General features: G+C 40.8%; 1 protein-coding gene across 1 annotated transcript; it reads left to right on the top strand.

Annotated features, from left to right (window-relative positions):
* Positions 1–2,919: 2,919 nt before the first annotated feature.
* CEP95 (centrosomal protein 95) lies at positions 2,920–20,728 on the top strand (the record flags this gene model as incomplete). The annotated part of the gene is made up of 22 exons (XM_082326547.1): positions 2,920–2,941; positions 4,465–4,593; positions 5,569–5,676; positions 6,592–6,705; positions 7,994–8,102; positions 8,586–8,695; positions 9,458–9,592; positions 10,465–10,679; positions 11,115–11,157; positions 11,794–11,894; positions 13,026–13,144; positions 13,453–13,585; positions 13,762–13,876; positions 14,685–14,863; positions 15,141–15,233; positions 16,138–16,288; positions 17,494–17,654; positions 18,159–18,233; positions 18,752–18,904; positions 20,039–20,185; positions 20,273–20,344; positions 20,414–20,728. 22 exons carry the CDS (start codon positions 2,920–2,922, stop codon positions 20,588–20,590), a joined length of 2,661 nt encoding a protein of 886 aa, XP_082182673.1. The 3' UTR covers positions 20,591–20,728.
* Between the last annotated feature and the right edge of the window lie 621 nt (positions 20,729–21,349).

Here is a 21,349-nt window from a genome sequence, read left to right as displayed (position 1 = left end):
GGCACTTTTATAAGTGTTAAATACATGTGATTAGAAACAGTTACTATTTTTATCTTTCCAAATTCCACAGCAGGGCTAGTAAAGCAATTCAAAGGTCACAAGAAGTGCGCCAGTGCACTGAAGGACAGGGCTGTTGAGAAAGCACATGTATAATAAACACAAAATACCTGAAGTGGGTACCGCGTGGCTTATCTGCCCTTTGCTAGCTTAAACAATAACTTGAACGTCTTGCTACCCGAGGCTTCAAGCACACAGAAGAAAAGGTGAAGCTTGAAGCATAAACATAAGCAGCCATATTGCCAGACCACCTGTTTCAAGCGGTGGCCAATGCAAATGAAAACAACATACGGAAGGAGAAGCGTGGTAACGACACTCTCCATTTACATCCTCCCACCTTCCAGCAATCCGTGCCGTAAGGCTTTTCTGAGACAAAAATAACGTAACTGTATTTGATGGCCATTTCTTCCCATTTTTGTTCTATTTATGCTCTTAGCTTCTAAGATACCATGACAATGTGTTTCACAGTTCAGTTGTTCACTACCTGAAAAACATTTCCTTTCATTTTCAACACATTGCCTGGTAAGAACAAGGGGCACGAAACAAAATGAGTAATTGGAAATGGTGAGTAACAATTTTCTATTTATTTATACCCTTTGTGGACATTAGTATCTTCTAAGTCACCTCCTTTGTAAACCAAAGCTGCGGTCAATCCAATTCTCCTTTAAAAGCAATTCCACGCTTCTGATGACCCTTGCTTTTTTCTCTTTATTGACAAGAAATGCACACAGTATTCAAGATCTGGGGCCCATACAGATTTACCTAATGAAGGCATAAAGATGTTTTTGATCTGTTGTGTATTATTTCCTAATCATTTTTTTCCTGTTCTTTGATTGTTGCTAAGAATGGAGCAAGATTTTCAAAGAATAGTACTAGATGTTTCCGTGATCTCTTCCTCAAAAGTAACACCTAAGTTAGGCTTATCTTTGTTTACAAATAACCACAGCTGTTGCCCCCTCAGCAATTTGGAATATCACCTTGATCAATCACTTTTTATTATCAAATTCTTCTTTAGTAGCACTTCAATTTGACTAGGCTCACTAATAATATCCCCTACAAATTTCTAACACGGGATCCTCCCCAGTTTTTTCCAGTACAGGGTTTCTGATTTAATATAGCTTGTTAAGGATTCTTCTCCCAAAATACCCCTTTTAATGCTCTACCCCTACTGGCCCCATAGACTTCCTGCTTCTGATGAGTCTGAAAAAGGTTTTTGCAAAGGCTGTGAAAATTAATAGCAAGTTGTCCAATCTTTTCTTGTTCTTCCATTACATTTAGCTTAACACAGATTATTTGGGGTTTTTTGTGTTTGTATACAACTTAGTGGTTCCTGTTACTGTGCTGTTTAACCTTCCTAAGGTTTTAAAGAATTGAAAAGACTGAACAAACACAAACCCTTGTCTCTGTCTCACCTGCACGCATTTAGTCTGCAAGTAACTCCTTTCGATTTCCTCTTTGAAAAAAAACTTCCTCATTTTTGTGTTCCACCCCTTTAAGTTAAACATCATCGATTCTCCTGTGTTCTCTTCTTACTTTGAGCCAACACATGCGAAGCAAATCAACACAGCTTTGCAGAGCTGTGTATATATCAAATTGAAATCTATGTTCTAGTATGAATTTTGATAGTACTGATACGCATTTGCTTATATGCACAAAAGCTCTTTTGGTTTTATTAAAGCAAGGTATGCATTTGGATTATATATGTACCAGTTATGTCCGTAGACTGTTAGAGCTAACGTTGTCACTGATGATTACTTGCTGCCAGTCATCGTCCTTACAGTCATAACTGGGATCTCAGCTGCTTCTGCCATGCTCCGGGAGTTTAGGGATAAGGGGCACCACTATTTCCAGTTTTGCATGACTTGATGCAACATGGAAATTCCTGAATTCCTAAGGAGCATGAAATACTGTTGCTCAGTAAGGAAGATAATACACTTTCACCATCCAGTGTCTCAAAAAACCTCTACGCTAGCAGCTAGTAAGTTTCCCTAGACAAAACCTTCTAAATCTTGCTTTTAATTAAGGTTCTAACGCTCCTGTCACGCACAAAAGCCATCATACCCCGCGTTCCCCAAGCAAACCTCCATCTCCTCAACCGCGCCCTGAACGCAAACACCGTCTCCCGTCAGCAGACACCCCCAGGCCCGGGCCTGCAAGGTCAAGTGCTGGAACCTTCCCCGCCCGCGGCCAGCCCTCTCCCCACCTCATTTTGCTTGTGAAAACGCGAACAACCGCCTCCCTCTCGGGGTGACGAAGGCGGAACCACCCCGGGCAAGGCCCCGCCGCCGCCTGACAGCCCGGGGTTGAGCACGCCGCCATTTTACGCCGCCAGCCGCCCTCAGCAGCCGAAACGCTCCCTGGCCAGCCCCCATCCCTGCCCGGGGGAGCCCGGGCCGCGGGCGGAGGGGAGGGGAGGCCGGCGGAGGCGCCGCGGCGCGGCTGAGGAGAGCCCGGGGGGGGCGGGGGGGGGGGGGGGGAAGCGGCTGCGGCGCCCGCGCCCAGGGGCGCCCGTCACGTGACAGGCGCGCGGAGCCTGCACCAGGAAGCGGGGGAGGGGAAGGCCGCGGCCACGTGACCCGCGCTGCGGCGTGGCTTTGCGACACAGGTTCTCTTCTTCCCCCCGCCCCGTTTCCATGACTACCGGCTCCCGCCAGCCCACAACAGTCACTCCGGTGGATGATTGGACAAAACAGCACCGGGGGCGGGGCCGGGGCCGGGCCCTCCCGCGGCACAGGCAGGTGGGTGTCCCCGCCCCTTCCGGCGCAGCCTGCCCAATCAGCGCGGAGGACGCCGAGAGGGTCCATTTAAATTCCCCGGGGCGGGGCCGTCCGTGCCGGCCGTTGGTGCGCGAGGCGCCGCGCCATGGGCAGCGCCGAGGAGAGAGGTAGGGGCGGCCGGGGCCCCTCAGGAGATCGCCCCTCGCCGGGGCCCCTCAGGAGATCGCCTCTCGCAGGAGATCGCCCCTCGCAGGCCGCGGGCGCCTCTCCCTCCTGAATTCGCTGATGCAGCTGGGGCTGGATCGTGGCGTGTCGCCGCCGTCCTGCGGGGCCTGGCGGTGGGGCGGGTGCGAGTCCCGGAGCCGCAGCAGCCTTCGTGCCCTGCGGGGTGGGGGAGGCGAGGTGGAGCGCTGCCTTTTCTCTCCCCTCTACCTTGTCATTCTCCTGCTAACACCATCGCTGGCACCGTCCATTTTATTCAGGCGTCCTTTTCCTTAAAGCTCTTTCTTGGGTTGTGGCTTTTTAAGCTCCTTATGAGCCCCCCCGCCCCGTCCCCAGTGACACTTTTAAACTGGTAAAGCTGGAGATGAACCGTAACTGAAGTTTTCCAAGTCATATAAGTCTGAAATGTGGGAGATGCTACTTTAACCTTTCATGTACCTGAAATTATTAAAATGTTAAGGTAAAGTGATTTCTGGAACTGAGTGAAGAGTAGAGCGGTGGAAAAGTAATACTCCCTGTGTACAGAAGAGTAAAAATTGTACAATTTAGTTTCTGTTGTAGCAATTGTATACTTTTTCCTCTCAAAGATGACTTATCCCTTCTCTAGTAATTTAAAGTCCTTGATAATACCTGTTAAAATACTGTTTTGTTTGCAAAAGCAACATGTAGGGCGAAAAATCTTAAGAGATCACAGACTAACAGAGATGAAGACTCGTTTTTCCAAGTTGATCTTTGAACTGGGTGACAAGGAAGACGAGAGGATACATACACTTCAAAGCACTTTGAATTCAAGACTCAAAGTTTTGGGAAAATCAGGCTGCTTATGCACACATCTCATTGTGCTCAACATGGCATGAAGTTGGTGGGACCAGCTCCATATTGTTGTCACCCCTAAACAGCAAACTAATAAAAGTAGTCCTTGAATTGAGCTTTCATGAGGAATACTTCTATTAGCAGTGTTGTCACTGCCTATGAGTGTTGGAGAACCTGGGTTTGTAAATGAAGCTCACGTTTTTCAAAAAAGTATATATAATTTCTGATTCTTAGTAAAAGATGTATCAAAGCTTATTTTGTGAAGTCCTTCAAGGTTCAGAATTCCTGGCTGTGCAGCCAGACCAAAATTTGCTTTCCGTTATGTGAAAGAAAAAAAGTAATATGCCCAGCCTGCGGTACTTCAGTACCCCTCAGCTCTCCAGTCCAGTTGTGCTATGACCGGGTACTTGAACAAGAGCCTGGCGTGTATCATTCCTCCCTCTCCGTCCGTGTTTCCGTCTGCAGTACACAGGGCGTGGAGCAGAAAGCACATAACATGTTCAATATTTTGGATGATTGGGGTAGCGTGACTGGGATTGACCACGCATGGTGGAGTCAAAGACACTTCAACGGGTTCCGCCTTCTGCTGTAACTAACCACGTCTTTATTTTTGTGTCTTTCAGTTCTGACATTAATATGTTTTACTTCTTAATAGATTGGGTTGATGTTGCCAATGATCTTTTAAGGAGCTGTCACATAAACCAGCACATAAAGCATCTCTCAGAATGTGGTGCTGATGTGTTTGTTCGTCTTTATGAGTCAATCTTAGGAGAAAAAGTACCAGGTGGGAATGATAATTTCTAAACCTGCTTTTTTTGTTTTGTCTCTGTATATTTTGTAATGAACAAATTCAAGTTTGCAAAACTTATTAGAGATGTAGGGTTTTTAAAGTATTTGTATCCTTCCAAAGACAAACACATAAAATCGTAATTCTTTAAGAAGATTTAAGTAATATTGGCCAATTTTTTTTTTTTTTTACTGTTACGAATGTCAGCTATGAGGAGAGTTCACTACTGTAACTACAGCAAAACTTTTTCTATTGTAAATGAGGCCTTGAAAGCCATACATAGGCACAATACCTTGGAAGGGTGTGAATTGGCTCACTTCTCTTGAAGAAGTGTCAATACTGAAGCCTGTTTTCATAAAATGCTTAATATTTACAGTCTGCTAAGAGCTAAGCTAGGATTTAACTCTGGTTTAACCCAACTCCACTTGACTTCAGTGACAACAATTAAGCAAGGGCTATACAATTATGTGTTTGTTTGCTTTATGGTAAACTGTTGTGTTTGGGAAGTGTCAAGACTCCTACTTGCAGATTTTAATAGCACTATTGGAGGTAGAAGTCCTGTTAAATATAAGCCCAGAACTAAAAATAATGTTGCTCCCAATTAAGTCGAATACATTGCAGTCCAGCTAGTCTCTGACAGGGGAGACCTTAACACAAACTGCAATTCCAATGTAACGATCTGAACTAGATGTGTGTGCTGGGAGCGAAGGAGGAAGAATACTTTAGTAGTCTCTATTCTTGAATTTAATACTTTAGCTGATAAAATCCCCACATCTTCCAGGGATGTTCTAAGTTTGTACTCAGTATTTATAGAGGATTTCATACGACCATATGATATTTGGGCTTTTCACCAAGTACACAAGGCATTGAAAAAATACTAACTTGTAAGTGAAAGTTAAAGTAGTTTAGTCAAAACATCTGCAATAAACTATGCATTTAGATAGCCTAAAATCTATTATTTCTTTTAAATAGATTTCATAGCTGCTCCTAGAAGCCAAGAGGATGATGCACATAATGTACAAGCAGTAATAGATTCCCTGGCATTGGACTATTTGCAGGTCAGCTTGTCGCACATCACTGGTAAGTACTCATTTTAATGTAGACAAAGACCAGCTGAATACCTGTGTGGTTGAATTTGAACGTTTTGTGAGAACCATACGTTACAAAGCATACTTTCATACTTGCATGAAAGGCCTTTTTCCTGCAGTGAATGTCATCAAAACACTGAACCCTTGTCTTGGACATCAGGTTATAAATTTAAACAGCAAGCAGAGAATAAATAAGAGCCGCCTTGTATGACACAGGCCTGTAAGAAATGTTGAAGTTAACAATCTATCGTACTTCACTTGTTTGCTAAAGCGTTCCTTGAAGTCTGTTACTGGCTCAATATTTTTCTGTATACAGTTAAAGCTTGGAGACTGGCTTTTAAAACATGAGCCTTGAATTTCAAACTTGTTACTGAATTTTTAAAAGTTGCCGAGTAAAGACTTGAACCATGTTGTGTCTGTCCTTTGTACACAGATAATAGCTTTCATTGAGTATTTGTATGTATAGTCTCACATAACATAGCCTGCAAAGAATGAAAACTGCTTGCTTGATATAAGTATGTCTTTCTAATTTGGTACCTATACAGTATGGCTGGTATTTCTAATCCTGCCTGCTAGTCCGTAGCCTTGGTTCGTGCTGTAGCTAGTACGTATAAGAAAATATTAAAAACCAACTATCCCTGAAAATATCCCTGATTTTTTTTTTTTTGGTGGAAGCAGGTATAGCATCAATAAACTTTCACTTATTAGAACTGAAAATATGCAACTTTAGGAAACTTTTAAGATACCTTAAGCTTACGTATGTAGCCATAAATGAGTGACCAGTTGTCTCCTGAGCTGACACCTTCACAAGAATTTCCAAGCACTCTTCTCCAGAAAACTCCTGCTTTTGAGAATTTTTCTTCTGTGAAGTACTAATTATTAATATGTGGCAGTACCTTCTCTTAAGGTGAAAACATTGTGAAAGGAGAAGGGGAATCTATCAGAAACCTCCTCGAAATATTTGATGGTTTGTTAGAGTATCTCACAGAAGAAGTCAGTGAATCTTCTTCTCAGAATGGAGGTGAGTAGACAGATGTCCTAGTTTAAGGTATTATGTTCTGCTACTACTATATTGTGGACAGCTTACTTTTTCTGTTTGTCTGCTATGAAGTTAGCTTGCTGAGGGCTTAGGTTCTCATGACCATAGTTCTTGGTGCTCATGGATGGAATACAGCTCCCATAATAGGTAAAAACTGTTTCTTTGCTGTTCTCTTCTCTAGCAGCTGTAGGGAATGATATCCATTGGAAGCTGTAAGCTTTGAGCAACCTTTTTTTTTGGGATACCCAAGGTGTTTCCAATGGAGCAAAGATTTATTTTGTTTTTGCCTTATTTATAACCTTGACAATGCAGAAGAGGAGAAAGACTGAAACTGACCATGGGGGGAGGAAATTTCAGTGGCCAAACTGAGTATTTACATTCCTTATTTTCATAAACAATAATGATAAAATAGATGATTATGTATTTTCCCCAAAACTTGTTAAAAGGCAAGAATTGGAGAACATAATTTTTCTGCTTCATTCTTGTGGCAGAAGCCTACTCTAGACAATTCATCCCCTGTTAGTCTGTTGCTTTTCAACTTGTAAGTCAAATGATTTATGGTTAGGATTCAGGGAGGGAAGTGTTGAGTTTAACTGGAACAGTGAGCAACATCCCTTTTATGTACTAGGAGACAAACAGGCAGATGACTTAAGCTTTCCTGCGAAGTGGGTCTTGGAAGCAGATCCATAGCAGGGGCTATTTTGAGAAAAAACGCTAAACAGGGCAAGAGAACCTACTCAGCCCTTCAGGGGCATCATCGTTACTACAGACTGAGTACTGGTCTTCCTATCTTAAAGCTGATAAGAACTGTCACCGCTGGCTGTTGCAGCCTGCGAGCGAAGGGGAGAGCACTTGGTGGCTGAGGCAGCTGCCTCCTGTTCTGTTTCACTGGGAATGGCAGAAAGAGAGCGGGAGCAGGTTTCAGTGCCTGCACTTCTGCTGTTCCCTTCTCTCAGACTGCCGGTGCTGCTACCCAATAGGTTTTAGTGGCTCCAGTTTTCTAGTTAGAAGCACAGGATTTAATTCTTTTGAGGAAGAAGAAAGGTGTTATTTATAATTGAAACAACAGGGTATATGATAGCTGTATCGCTTTTCAAAACTTATTGTAACAGTTGCCTTCCCCTCAAAGGGGGTGTATTACATGTCATCACTTTAGATATCATCATTATAATGCTTTATTACACTTAAACTGTTTTGATGGTATTGGCAATAATACCTCTAAGTTAATAGGTAGTTTTCCTGAAAATAATTGCCTCTTCATTATTAACAGATGAGGCAAATGCACTATCCAATAATGAAATTCAAACTGCATCTCAAGAGCAGCTGGAAAGCAATGCTGGTCAACGTACGCAACCTTCAATATTCTCGTCAGTTGAAGGGTAAGAACAATTCTGAATATTTGCATTGACATAGTGATTGACTATCTTTTTGTGTATCTGTAGAGAAACTAGGAGGTTTTTAATAGTATGCAAGTAGGAAACATACTGATTACCTATGTCAAATGGAATGTGAGGTAACTTTCTCCTTCAGTTGGGCAGCAAGAGGGCTAAAATTAGATCCAGAACTTTTTTGCTCTTGAAGAGTGCTGATGGCATTTTGTTTCCCTTAGGTTTACTTTACATGTGGAATGAAACAAGTTGAAAATTTTGTCTCAGTTTTAAATGACTGTATTTTAGTTAAACTGCATCCAGTTTATCTTCGTGACCTCTGCATTGATTTGTTTTGTAGAAGCTGGTCTCATATCTTACACTATAATAGCCAGCTACCTGAAGTAGAGTTGCCACTCTTCTGCAGCTCCATCTTGTGGACTGAAGGGGCAAAGACTTTAGACTAAATATTCTATGGCTTTATATTCCTCTTAGGTCCCAGTCCGAATTTTTTGTTCCATCTGGTGATGGAGATGGATCAGAATCTACTAGTGAATTAATTAGACTTGGAGATACTGCTCATTCATTTTCCAAGAGAGAGGGAGGTGAGTTTGGGTGAAAAAAAATTTAAGACTACTCTGTAGTAACATTTCTAGGCTTTTTTTTGTTGTTTCTTTTTTTAAAGTTCTTTCAGACAAATACTTTGTTTTAAACTCTTATTTAATGAACCCCCCCCAACCCAAAAAACCCAACCCACAATAAGCAAACGTACCTGTAGCTGATCTTGCTGAAGTTAAAATGTAGATTTCCTAAAGTAAGTATTCCGGATGCTGTTTTTCATGGCTCCTGGGCGACATTATTTGGATAAAGGCTTGTTGTTTGACTTCTAATTCGGTTCTCCCTACAAAGGCATTTTATTTTGTTCAATAGAATAAGAGATTTCTGAAGCCTTTACTTTATTTCATTTATTGCAGTGTAAAATGTATTATTTAAGACTGTAAAAAGACTAGTAAGTTCATTTTTAAGAACACTTGTTAGGAGTATGTGCCACTTAAAAACGTTACGGGTGGCGCTGGAACAAATAATGTGCGGACTGCTTAAACGGAGTCCATTCCTCTTTCCTGTGTTCCTATAAGAATATTCCTGTGATTAATCTCTCCAAGTAGAGGCATAAAGAAATATTATGAATTATGACATTTTTATTTAGTAGAATTACAAGTAAGAATTTAACAGAATTATTTTGATCATAGTACGGATTGCTAACACCAAGTTATTAACATACCAAACATGAAAATTGTCCATCTAAACAGTTTGTAGCAAGATGCTTTACAGTTCTTAATTTAATCTTTTCCAAATACCACTTCTAGAATTCCAGTTGCCTGAACTGTTACCAGCAGAAAAGGACAAGGGGGTGGAAGAATCTAAAAACTTGGAGGCTATTGCACCATTACCTAGACAGTTCTCTGAAACGGAAAGGGCCGTTGTAAAGGAAAAGAAAGATGGTGAGCATTCATTCTTCTGATAGCTAATCTACCTGACTTTTGACTAAGGGGTGTAGGGTACTAAGGTACTGTAGAAGAGAACCTTAGTCATGGATGGAAACGCTTTAGCTGTATTTTGAAATAAATAAATCCTTTTCAGAAAATTTATATTTTAGTGTCCCAGAGAATGCAAACTCCATTATCTGGGGTATTTCTGCTTAGCTAGGATTCAGCTGCAGCTAGGTTTGTTTTTTTTTTTTTTCCTTTTGTGGTTCAATAAGCAAAATACAAAAAGTAAAAACTCCTTGTGGAAGAGAATCCTAGCATCCAAAACCGTGTTCTCAAGGGGGCTTTCATGCTGCTCTTAAGGACGGGTATGGATAGATTGTGTATTGGGTGAATCATTCTGGCAGGTGGCAGCCATCTTCTCCAAGGGTCCCTGGCTGCTGCTGACTGTGGCTCTGTCATTGCTTGGAACTCCTGCATGTGAGCAGGCATGCCCCAGCACGTGTCTGAAATGACTGGGGGGAAAGTAACGGCAAATCGAAAGCTATTTAGTGTGTATGCACATAGCTACACCCATGCAGTATGGGAGCAGTATATTCATATACATATATATATATATACACATACACAGTCATGAAAAACTTGGTGCTCTTAGAAAAGTAGTGAGACAGGGAGGGGCTGCAGTATGTATCTCTGTAAACAGAAGAAAAGTAACATCGTAAGGCATAAAAATGTTACAATACTGTTCTGTGCAATCCAACAAAGATGGTAGTGAACATGAGATATTTCGATACTTCCATCTAATATGTATGGAGAATATACAAAACTAACATTCTGCTTTCACAGATAACACTTAAACTTCAAGTTCTTCCTATTTGTCTCTTAAGGATCAATGGAGTCTGTTCATGCTACAGAACCTCAAAAAGAGAGTTTGAGTGCCAGTGCTACAAAACTTGGGGAGCCTATACAGCAAGCTATTCCTTTGCTACCACCATTTCAGCCTTCGGAACCCAGACCTCATTATCCTGGATGGAGAGGTTATCAGAGCGCAGGCAGGCAGGCAGCAACTTTGGCTAACAGCGAAAGAGTGGAAATTCCCACTGTAAGTAAAAACCTATCCTTCGTTTTTGTTTTTTTGGTTTGGTTTGGTTTGGTTTTTTTTTAAGTAATGAGTACTGCTTTCATTTTAAAACCTTCTAGTATACTTGCAGAATGGGAGTAGTTGGTCTCTGAAGAACGCTTCTGAATGTGTCAGATTTTCAGTTTAAAGAACTTGGGATTGTGGATTCATTCTTCACTGAGTGTCCAGAGAGGAAATTAATTTGAGGGATGTGTTTGTTTTATACACATATACATACACATCTCCATAATCAATGTAACTGCACAGTTTACAGTATAGTAAACAAAATAATTATAGTGTATTTTTATTTATCTATTAAAGCAGCGTTGATTTCCATATGCAGACAAACCTAATGTATGACCTTCCTGTCAACACTCTCCTGTGAATTTGTAGAAAACATGTTGCTTTTTATTTCAGCTTGAAAAGTCACTTACACAAAAATCTGAAGATGTTTCTGGGAGTCTTCCTCTATCAAGGAAAATCCCTGGTGAGAGAGAATTTTGCTTCCTATAGGGTAACTCTTAAGTGTCAAACGTTGCATTTATTTTTATTGGCACTACAAGAAACATGGTTTTGAAACTACTAGTGCATTTTTTTAAATTTGGCCACAAGTTCATATTTCTATCTGTGTTTTATAGAGAAGCAAAAGTAGGTTACTTTTGAGCTGTTCACTGTGCTGGAGAAAAAGAATCTGTGTCCCCAGTTCAACTCCTTTCTTAGTTAATCCAGTTAGGATGCACCTATACTACAGAAATCTCTTCTAGCAGATAACTCCCATGGCTGAGCTTATTCTGAGCAGAGAAACATGGACCAAACAAGCCAGTTTCGACTCTAGGAAAAAGCCATTAACTGCTATTGTAGAAAAGGTCTAGAAGCTAGTTTTCAGTACTTACTTTCTCTGTTGCCTGGGAATGCTGCTTACCTTTCTAGTTTCCATAGCATTCCCATGACACTGAACATTCAAAACTTGTGAAATTACAAAAATGAATGTCACAACTGTGTTAGCACAGTTGCTTTGTCATTCTGTTCTCTTTGAATAATTTGATTCCAAAGGCCATGGATCACATCTTGTTTTACTTCTTCCCCACCTCAGTAGGCACAGTGCAGTCTATCCCCTCAACTAACACTTATCTGTCATCTGCTGCTGCAGTGGGAGACAAGGTGGTATCAAATGATGCTGAGGACAATGTGGCAAAGGTAGATGTTGCATCTTTACATTATTTGTGGAAGTTCAGTCAATATTTTTGGATTTCTGCTTACCTGACACCTTGTGGCACTTCTGGGCTTTTTTCAAACCTGCTTTTGACTTGCTTTCTTCAATATGCAATCAGTGATGCAATGTTGTTAGACTATGACTATGTGCAGTTTATAAGTCACGTCAGTTCTTTCTGGAGGTGTTTGCTCCAAGTATAAGTGCCAGTACCTACAGAGTTCTAATTTATCACAACCAACCAGTTACTAGTTATCTTGGTTTTAATCCAAGATGTATAAAACACAAGAGTGCAGTCATGTCCTTTCTCTGAAGTGTATCAGTATTCTAAATTAGTAAGAATTTTGGTTTTCTGGGGTTGTTCAGACTCCGATAAAATTCAGATTTTGCTCCCTTCTTAAAGATCACTGAACTGCCTGACTATATTCTTTCATTTTATTTCCTTGGATTGTCCTTTGCTTTTCAAAAACTGAATAATGCAAAACCCACAAATTGATCAGCAGATGCCATTCTGTGCTTGTAGAAACATGTCCGTATAGGAAGTTCCTTGCTCTGGAAAACACTTTTTTTGCCTTCTGCAACCACAAGAGGTACTCACAGACTTCATTTGTTCCAGTAGTTTCAACAGCCTTTACTTCTACGTTGTCTGTTTAAAACATTGTCCCTGTTTAAAACTCATTTTCAGTTGGTGTATTTGCAAGTATGTGCATGCCAACCCCGAATTACTGCAGCTTAGTCTGTACTCGGTGAGGTTCAGCTTACTCGCATTACTTGGCATTAGTCCCAGGCTAATGCGGTAGTATGCAGGGATACTCATGTAACTTAACCTAGACCTTGTTCTGATTCAGTAGTTTAGCTGTAGATGATTCTTGAACTGATCATCTATATTTTTGCTAGTCTATTTTTTTAAACATCTAATTCTCTAAAGCACACTATCTGCAGTCAGGGACCTGGACACATAACTACTTTTTTTCATATATATACATAAAAAACCCATAGGGTTTGAGGTGGTTCTCCTATAAAAGCTGTTGTAGGATCTCTCTGCTTGCATGATCTAAGGTATTTCTGAGCTTTACTGTGAAGATCTTAATAAAATCTTAATTTACTCATTTTCCTAGGTTCCCTGGGTACATGGGACTTCGTCTGCTTCCTCTTTACATCAAAAACTCTCACTATGTGCTGAACAAATAACACAAACTCCAAGACCTGAATCTAGATATCTGCCTAGAAAGACCAGGCAAGTTCAGTTTTTTGGTACTGAGCCAAGCTAGCGCTTTCATACACATGGCCACCCAGGGCCCACCCTACCCCCTTTAAAATAAGATCTCTTCCTCGGCTGCATGACAGTGAAAGATTAATTTTAACAGATTTCCTGTTTCTCCTGACATATATGCTTTTTCTTAAATATAGTTATAGGCATTTACACATTCAGCTTCTACTTAATCCTATAAAAATGTGCGCACGCAAAAAGCGAACTGGAATTGCATGAGGTAATGCTTATCTTCAAGTTTTTAGAATAGAAATGAAATCTGTTTTCTGTTTTAGCAGATATGAAAATTCTACCACAGATTCACTTGAAGAGTGCCTTTCCCACAGAACAACAAAGGAAAAGCTATCTGAGCAAGAGCTTCGTGAAGTGTCAGAAAAATTCTCTCGCAGGTTAAATGAACTAGATTTAGTAAGTGACATCTATTCTTTGTTGTATCTGAGCGAGCTAGCCTTAGTAATGATAGTGGAGAGAACCAGAATAGGAATTTAATACACGAGAAGGAAATCTGCAACTAACACCTGCCTTTAGACAGTTCTAAATTTTGAATTAAGTATTGAGCCTGACCCCCCCAATCTATCCAACAGATGTTAAAGAGAGCTTTGGGTGGGCACGCCAGAGAAGAAGAGTTGACAGATGAAGACACCCTGTCTCAGCACAGTGACAGTGTCATGGATTATCGCCGAAGGAAAGCTGAACGAGGTAACAATTCTTATGCCACTTACGTATTAGGATGGAAAGGAATATAAAAAAAAAATCCTTCTCATGTAGAGCTGATACACTGAACTACTCATAGTTAGTTACTAAGTTTTCTATTGCTCGTTCACTTATATTTTGTCTTAGATCCAAACCTGAGCAACAGTAACAATTACAATTAAATTCCCATTTAATACTTAAATAGCTATGGTAAAACCCCACTAAAAATACAAGGCAAACACAGCTGCAGTAAAAAATGTACAGAAAGCGGAGGAAAGGAGAGAAAGCATGCTCATTGATAGGACTGCGATTCTAAAATGAGGGCCTATTCACCGTACACTTCCCGGCAGGTTCTTCTGTGCTGAACGCAGCATCCAGGTGTCTTACAAACGTTGTGCAGTGTGTGTCTTGGTAGCAATATGATGAAGTAACGATCCTGCATGTACACCAGGCTATAAAACTATCGTATAGCTTGATCTAATCCACATGCACAACGTTGTATTGCAAGATGGAGCTGTTTGTGACCCTGGCCTAGAGACAGTCTCTCACCTTGAGCTACCTTCAGTTGTCTCTGCTGCTTTTTCCTTTCCCATCTTGAATATCTCCTGGCACCTTTGCTATTATATAAGCCCCAAAATTTGTGATTTGGGGCAGGGATAATTCTAAAGGCAAAGGCTTTAGCTTTTTATGACTAAACTTTTTGACTCTTATGCTGTACAGTTTTGATTTGTTTTGCTTTTTCCTTATGTTTGGCTGGAGGGTTTTATTTTTTTTGTTTCAAGTTAGATACTCGATGAATTACCTTTTGTTACAGACACACCACATCTAAGGTACCCAAGCAGGCCACGATCCCTTTCTCCATCCTCACCCTCATCTCCGCATCAACTCTTTTCTGAGCTGGAAGATAAACTTTGCAGCAGTGGAACAGGCCAAATAACGAAACTACGCAGCCAGTTGCAAAAAGAAAGGGATGAAAGAACAAAAAGAGCAAAGGTAACTTCTAGGTTAGACCTATTGGTCATTCTAACCAAGTTATACTAAAAGCATTAAAACCGAGCGCTCTTACTTCCCGGGGGCATCTGGCCTACTTTAGTAATTTTGTACTGTTGTAGCTGTAGACTGCTGAGGAAAAGACTTAAACCCCAAATTTTGCAAAAAAGAGAGTTGAAAGTGGAAGAAGCTACTTTGACCCATACACCAAACAAGTTAATGAGGTGGTCATATGGACTGCTTATTTTCTCTGAAAAGTTCTCTTATTTTTATTTTCTAGATGGTCACTAAAGCTTATGAAGATGAACTAAGAATTTATGAAGCTAGGGAGAGGCTTAGACTTTCCAAGCTCAGAGAAGTTATCAAGGAAATGGTATGTGATGCACTATGGTGATTGTTGGTTGTACTTTTTGTTTTGTTTTAAATACGTCTAGATGATCTGTCCAGACACTGGATATGTCTTTTGGGTACTAAAACTCCCTGACTTCCAGTGTCGTAATTACAGCACTGTGTACTACTGAAGTAGTAAACAGAAGGACAGCTTTTCCTGAGAGAGGTAGAACTGAGAGACAAGTAGTTTTAGAAGTTTCAGGACTTGTATGTATTTAAAATAATACCTGTTCTTATGGGTAACTTAACTGCCACGCTTGTCACATGAAGTGGTAACTTAGACACTTGGATTTAAAGAATTAAAGCTAAGTGAGCAAGCAGATAGCTTCCATAGACTGGCCTAAACTTCTCCACAGATGGGCACTTCACACACACACACACATCCCCAACAGCTAGGTTAATGAGGGTGGAGCCCCCATACACTGTAGGCAATATACTTAATATTGTCATAGTCTTTTTTTAACTACTCTAGAAGTCGGGTTTGTGCAAGGATGATTCTCTAATGTTATGAATATGGCAAAGGGGTTTTTGCTACTTTCTTATGTACCACCAGAACAGCAAAGAACCTAAGCTGAAAAGCTCTGTCATACCAAGGTGGGCTGCTGCACTGGCCCTTTCCGCCACCTTTGCGGAAGCGGTCCATAGGCTGCTGCAGTAGTGTTAAGTGCTGCAAAAGAGCTGAGGTTATGCAATAGTGAGATTTAACCTTTATTTGAACCCTGACCTGCATTTGGTAAATTCTGGCCTTCTGGAGAATCCAATTCAATATGTCCAAATTTTCATTCTAAAGTTTCAAAGACATTTAAGTTCTGATATCCAAACTATGTGATCTATCAGTCTTTCCCTTCTCATACCTGTTCTCCATCTGTTTTACATCTGCTCCTAAGGAACAAGAATACAAAGAAAACATCTTTAAAGAACCTCCAAAAATGCCTCAGCCAGTGAAAGTTTATTCTAGAAAAACCACACCTCGGAATCCCAAATACAGCCAGTGGATTCCAAAACGAGGGACTGTGAAGCCAAAGAAAGCAGCTTCAAGTAAGAACTGCAAAACTATACTTGGTGGAAAACTGGCATCTTTTGAAAGCCTGTGTTGAACTCCAAGAATAAAGGCATCAGGCCAACATATACCAGTCAGCTCTAGCATTTTCCCCCTCTTATGACCTCTATATGTCTGGATTTTTGTTAGGGAAGATAATGCTTTAAGTAAATGTAAACCACCAATGCACAATCAAAACTGTGACCCACTTGCTACCTCCTTAAAATCCCTTGGATTATTTTCAAGGCTTGTTTCCATTACTGCTACTCCCATGCTTGCTCCACTATAGTCTGAGCTCAAGTCTTTTTTTTTTCCTGAGCATGTGTCAGATTTAAAATTGGGCCTTTAGCTTGAGTGGGCTGGTGCCGAGCCACGTACAGGTAGCAGAGCAGGATCTGTCAATTGCTATCATCTTCCTTTGAAGACCCTGCCGTGGCGGCGTTGATATTCCCACTGGTTTTGCTGAGCAAGTGATGCTCCAAGAACAGCCAACATGCAAATAAATCACAGGCTCGGTTCTGGTAAACGGCATTGCGCATGCTTGTGTAGAAGATCATGGTATAATCCCCTACATATCTGAGTGTTGCTCAGGTATGCTAACTCCCCCCTCCCCGCCCAGTCTTTAAAGGGCAATACTTGGTTAATACCCATTTGTTTCATCTCCCCATCATCTTTTCCTGCCAGAAAGATCAGAGATGTAATGGGAACGAGCTGGTTGCAAACCAGTTTATTTTTCACCTGTTCACTTGACCTGGATCTGTCACTAGTGCTGCTATATTAGCATTATTTTATTATTAGCCAGTGAGAGAGACAGATAAAGAAATCACTGGTTATTGATGGTCAGAGCCATTTGAAGAAAGAAGGGGACACCTGTCTTCATTGGATGTGATGGTGGGAGGGAAATAACGCCTAAGCTATAAAAGCAATTCTTCAGCAGGGGGAAAAAAAAACCCAACCAACAAAAACAAAAAACCAAACAAAACCCACAAAAAAAAAGCCAACAAAAACTTAGGATTACTTTCTCCGCTGCTGTACTGACAGAGTGATGTTATGGGTTTAGCTCGACATCATAACAGCAGCATGGTAGTCGTATATAGTGTTCAATCTAAAACATTTCATAAGCTAGGCTGACGCTGTCTGGAAGAATTTACCACTAAATGTATTCTCCAGGAATTTATTGCTTACATCTGTCTTTACCTTGTAGTGAAAGTAAGAGATGATGACCTCCTATTTCAGCTACTGGAAGAGTTTCCCCACCTGCATATTTCCCACCATACTATGAATAAAATGTGGCAGCAGCAGCTTGCACATACTGAACAACTTAAGGCGGCTTCTGGCAGAACTAGACCCAAACTCCAAAACGAAGTGAGCATTCTTATTCTTACCTTCTAAGCATCAGCAGGCATAGTACCTCTGACAGAACATAGCAGTCATCAGTTTGTATTGCATAATAAAATCATAATAAAATCATCCTGACTCTTTGTATGCAGCAGAGAGAGGGTACCTGCACATCCAAAGCACAGTATGAGAGGATGGGTATCTGAGCTTGGGATGTACACATCTAGACACGTGGGGTCAACTTTTTATCAGCCACTTGAATATAATGTTCGTTTTTTATACTAGTTTATCTAATACTGCCTAGGATTGCTATTGCTTTTTTAAAAGCATTGTGTAGTTTCAAGTGCTAGTTCTGAACAGTTTTTTAGTTTAAAAGTTAGTTACGAGATACCAAAGTTGATTAACTTATGCATGGTAACTCTCAACATTAAAAAACCAAAACATAGCAGAGGGGCAGTGTTTAAAACTCCTACGCACAACGGTCTGTCCTGCAGAATGATGGAAGTAATTAGCTTTTTTTTAAACCTCCAGGTTCAACAAGCCTTGAAGAAGCATGAGCTTCTTTTTGCAATTATTAAAAAAGATCAAGACCATAAGAAGAGACTGGTATGTTCTTTGAAGGATATTTGTTATGTAATACAAAATGTCACGTTGAGCTAGCTAGAACGCATATTCCCTGGTCCATGAAAGTGGCTTTTTGCCTTGCAACAATTTTATTCCTCTTGAGTAGCTGTGGTCTCAGATGCCATGTAACCTCTTTGCTGTCTGGCTACTGAGGTGTGGGAATGGAATATTATTATTATTACGCTGCACCGTTACTTTAAAAGTGCAAACAAATTCTAAGAACGTGCCAGGAGGGGACACTTCAGGCTCCTGGTGTTGCTGGTAACAACACCAGCTACCATGGCAATGCTGACTCCTTAATTATATAGTGCTCTTGCTTGGCACCACTTTGCTAAATCAGTGGTGACTAAAGCTTTAAACCATAAATGCAGTGTATAATTAGGGTAGGGAGAAAGTCCTTAGTAAAGGACCCTGTTTATTTAGCAATGATTAACAAAGCTTTGACTGCAGCAATATCTATTGGAAGCCCGGTGGTCTTACAGCTACTGTTCTCCATTTAGCAAGAATTTAAGCAACGTATCTGCCGACAGAAATGGGCTCAGAATAAAGTGAGAGAGAAACGCCAGCAAATTGCTCGAGCCAAGAAATATTATGAAGATTACCGGGTTCAGTTGCGTGCCAAGATGATGCGGGCTAGGACACGGGAAGAAAGGGTGAGTACAAGATGTCTTGCTCTGCAAGCGTGGAATTCTTTTTTTGTTTGGACCTCAGGGCTGAGGACCCATAGTCCGGCCGTTCAAGTAACGGTACAAGTAGACAGAGAGCGAGTGAAGTGAACAGAGCATAGGAGCCAGGATTAAATGGCCGGTCAGTCAGGGCCACAGACGAAAAGGTTCCCTCTTTGGAAACACTGATACAGGTCAGGGCAAACCGCTGTAAAACAAGAAAGGATGCTTCATGGGGTTAAGAGAAGGAGAGGAAGGGTGAAGTACCAGTATGGAAAAACAGGGCTGGTAACATGAGGAACTGGGGAAATGAGTTTTCAGAAACAGTAGGATTAAGAAGTTGTTCCTATAGTTACTATCCAAAGAAAACAATCTAAATCTTCAGTTAAGGAAACTGATCAAAAAGACAGCTTTGTTATTCAGTTCTGTTTGTTAAACAAAGTGGACTTTTTGACAGATATGATCTCTAATTAGGGCTGGACATCAGAGCTAAGGAAAGCTACAAGTGGAGTTATTACACTTTGAGAACTGTGTATCCACTCTTGTACCTTCTAAAATATAAGCCTGGAAGTTGAGTGCATAATCCACTATTAGTGATTTGAGAACTGCTTACCTCAAGCTGTGCAGCGCTGTAGCTGGTACACTACGTATTATATACTATACAATGTTGAGTTCTTTTGTGTACCTGGAACGCCTCAGTACAGGCTGGATTTCCTGCTAGTGCAAGTCTGGATGAAGGACCTGAAGCTAGGTGACAGAAGGCAGGGTGGGCTGTAAGTCGCAGCGCGTGTTCAAAGACCCCGGCTTGCATTGTTGGTTTGTCTGAAGTAATTTTAAAAACGTAATGTACGTTTGCTGTTCTAGCCCCTTTCTTAGTCGTAGGACTAAACTGACATGAAAAATTGTATTTTATCTATCAGAATTTCAGCTAAACGAGTAGTACAGCTACACTTCAGCTCTATCAGTACCACCATAGATACATAACTGTGTACTTTTTCATGGGCAATGACCTATCTTCATATGATCACCCTTCCGTCGGGAGATAAAGCAGCTGAAAAATGTAAATGTACACTTAAAATTTTCCCAGAAACTTTTAGGTTTGCTTCTTTTAATTACTGACAGATATTTAAAAACTTATTTGAAGAAGGCTTAGAAATTCAGAAGCAAAGACTGAAGGACCTGAGAGCGTATGCTCAGGAGAAGCGTGCTGAGCAAAGGAGAGAGCACCAAAATGAGTTGGAGTCTATGGAGAACTATTACAAAGATCAGGTAAAGCTTAATCTGCATCAAAGACAATACTTTTTACAGTAAAAGTCTGTCTTTAATTGGTTCAACTCAAACATGTGTTATGCTTAGTTTTCCATGCTAGCAGAAGCTTTATCTCAAGAACACCAAGAAATCCAAACCAGAGAGAAAGCACAAGCACAAGTAAGTGTTTTTAATTTTGTGTAAGTATCTTTTCTTTAGTGCTGTGGCTGATGTCTGCATTTCCTTTAGATGCTACAGAAAACAAAGAGAGAATTGAGATCGAGGATGGAAAAGGAAATCCAGCAACTGCAAGCAGCAATAATGCGAAGTGATGATGACACCTTTTTTCAAGAACTAGAAGCAGACAGACTGAAATCTAGGCTTCAGATGGCTTCCTTTCAGTACAGCAAAAGCCATTTCTTGTGAGACTTACAGTAAATATCGCCGCAGTTCTCAAGCTAAGATGGTGAGAATCTTTGAGGGCTGCTGCAACAGGAAGATGGTGTGTGGCTGTTTTTCTCTAGAATATCTGGTCTGTCACTTTGACATGTCGGAGGTGTAGCTGCTGGTATCTGGGATCTCTACAGCACTTTTATGATCACCAATAAAGTTTTTAAACTACTTTCTACCTTTGTAGCAAGGCTGAGATAATGCTGAGCTCCACACAAAGGAAGCGGGAAGAAGTCAGTGTGCTCTAGTGAAGTTATCTTAGTGGAACAGTTGGATGCTAAGCCTCCTCTACACCTCTGCTGGTTCTTATTGCTGGAGTTGCAAAGCTACACTAACACCATTAGCCAGAAATTACTGGAGCGAAAGCTCGCAAAGAACAAGTAGATCTTTAAAAGGACATAAGTGGTTCAAGTTTCCTTTGGAAGGACAAGTTAGAGAGTACCTGCAAGAAACCTGATACAAAAATCTGTAATTTTAATATATTAAGCAAGGGAGGGCTACTTATTCTACACAGTACTATGTTTGCCGTTTGGGTGGTGCTGGCTTGTTAATGGCAAAGCATATAAAGTACCACTTCCTAGGCTACAACTGTGTTGGAAACAGTAGTTTGAAATAGAAAACAATGACAGTTTTACAGCAGTAAAATAGAAGCTTCTGCAAGAACATGGGAAGGACCCGTGGGCAGCATTCCTAATTATTTTCAACAGGGGTGTAATAATCGGTGTATATTCTGTC

This window comes from Platalea leucorodia (genome assembly GCF_965183815.1).
Source record: "Platalea leucorodia genome assembly, chromosome: 14".
NCBI lineage: Eukaryota > Metazoa > Chordata > Aves > Pelecaniformes > Threskiornithidae > Platalea > Platalea leucorodia.
The sequence above is the reverse complement of the archived record's forward strand: the minus strand, read 5'-3'. Positions and strand labels throughout refer to the sequence as shown.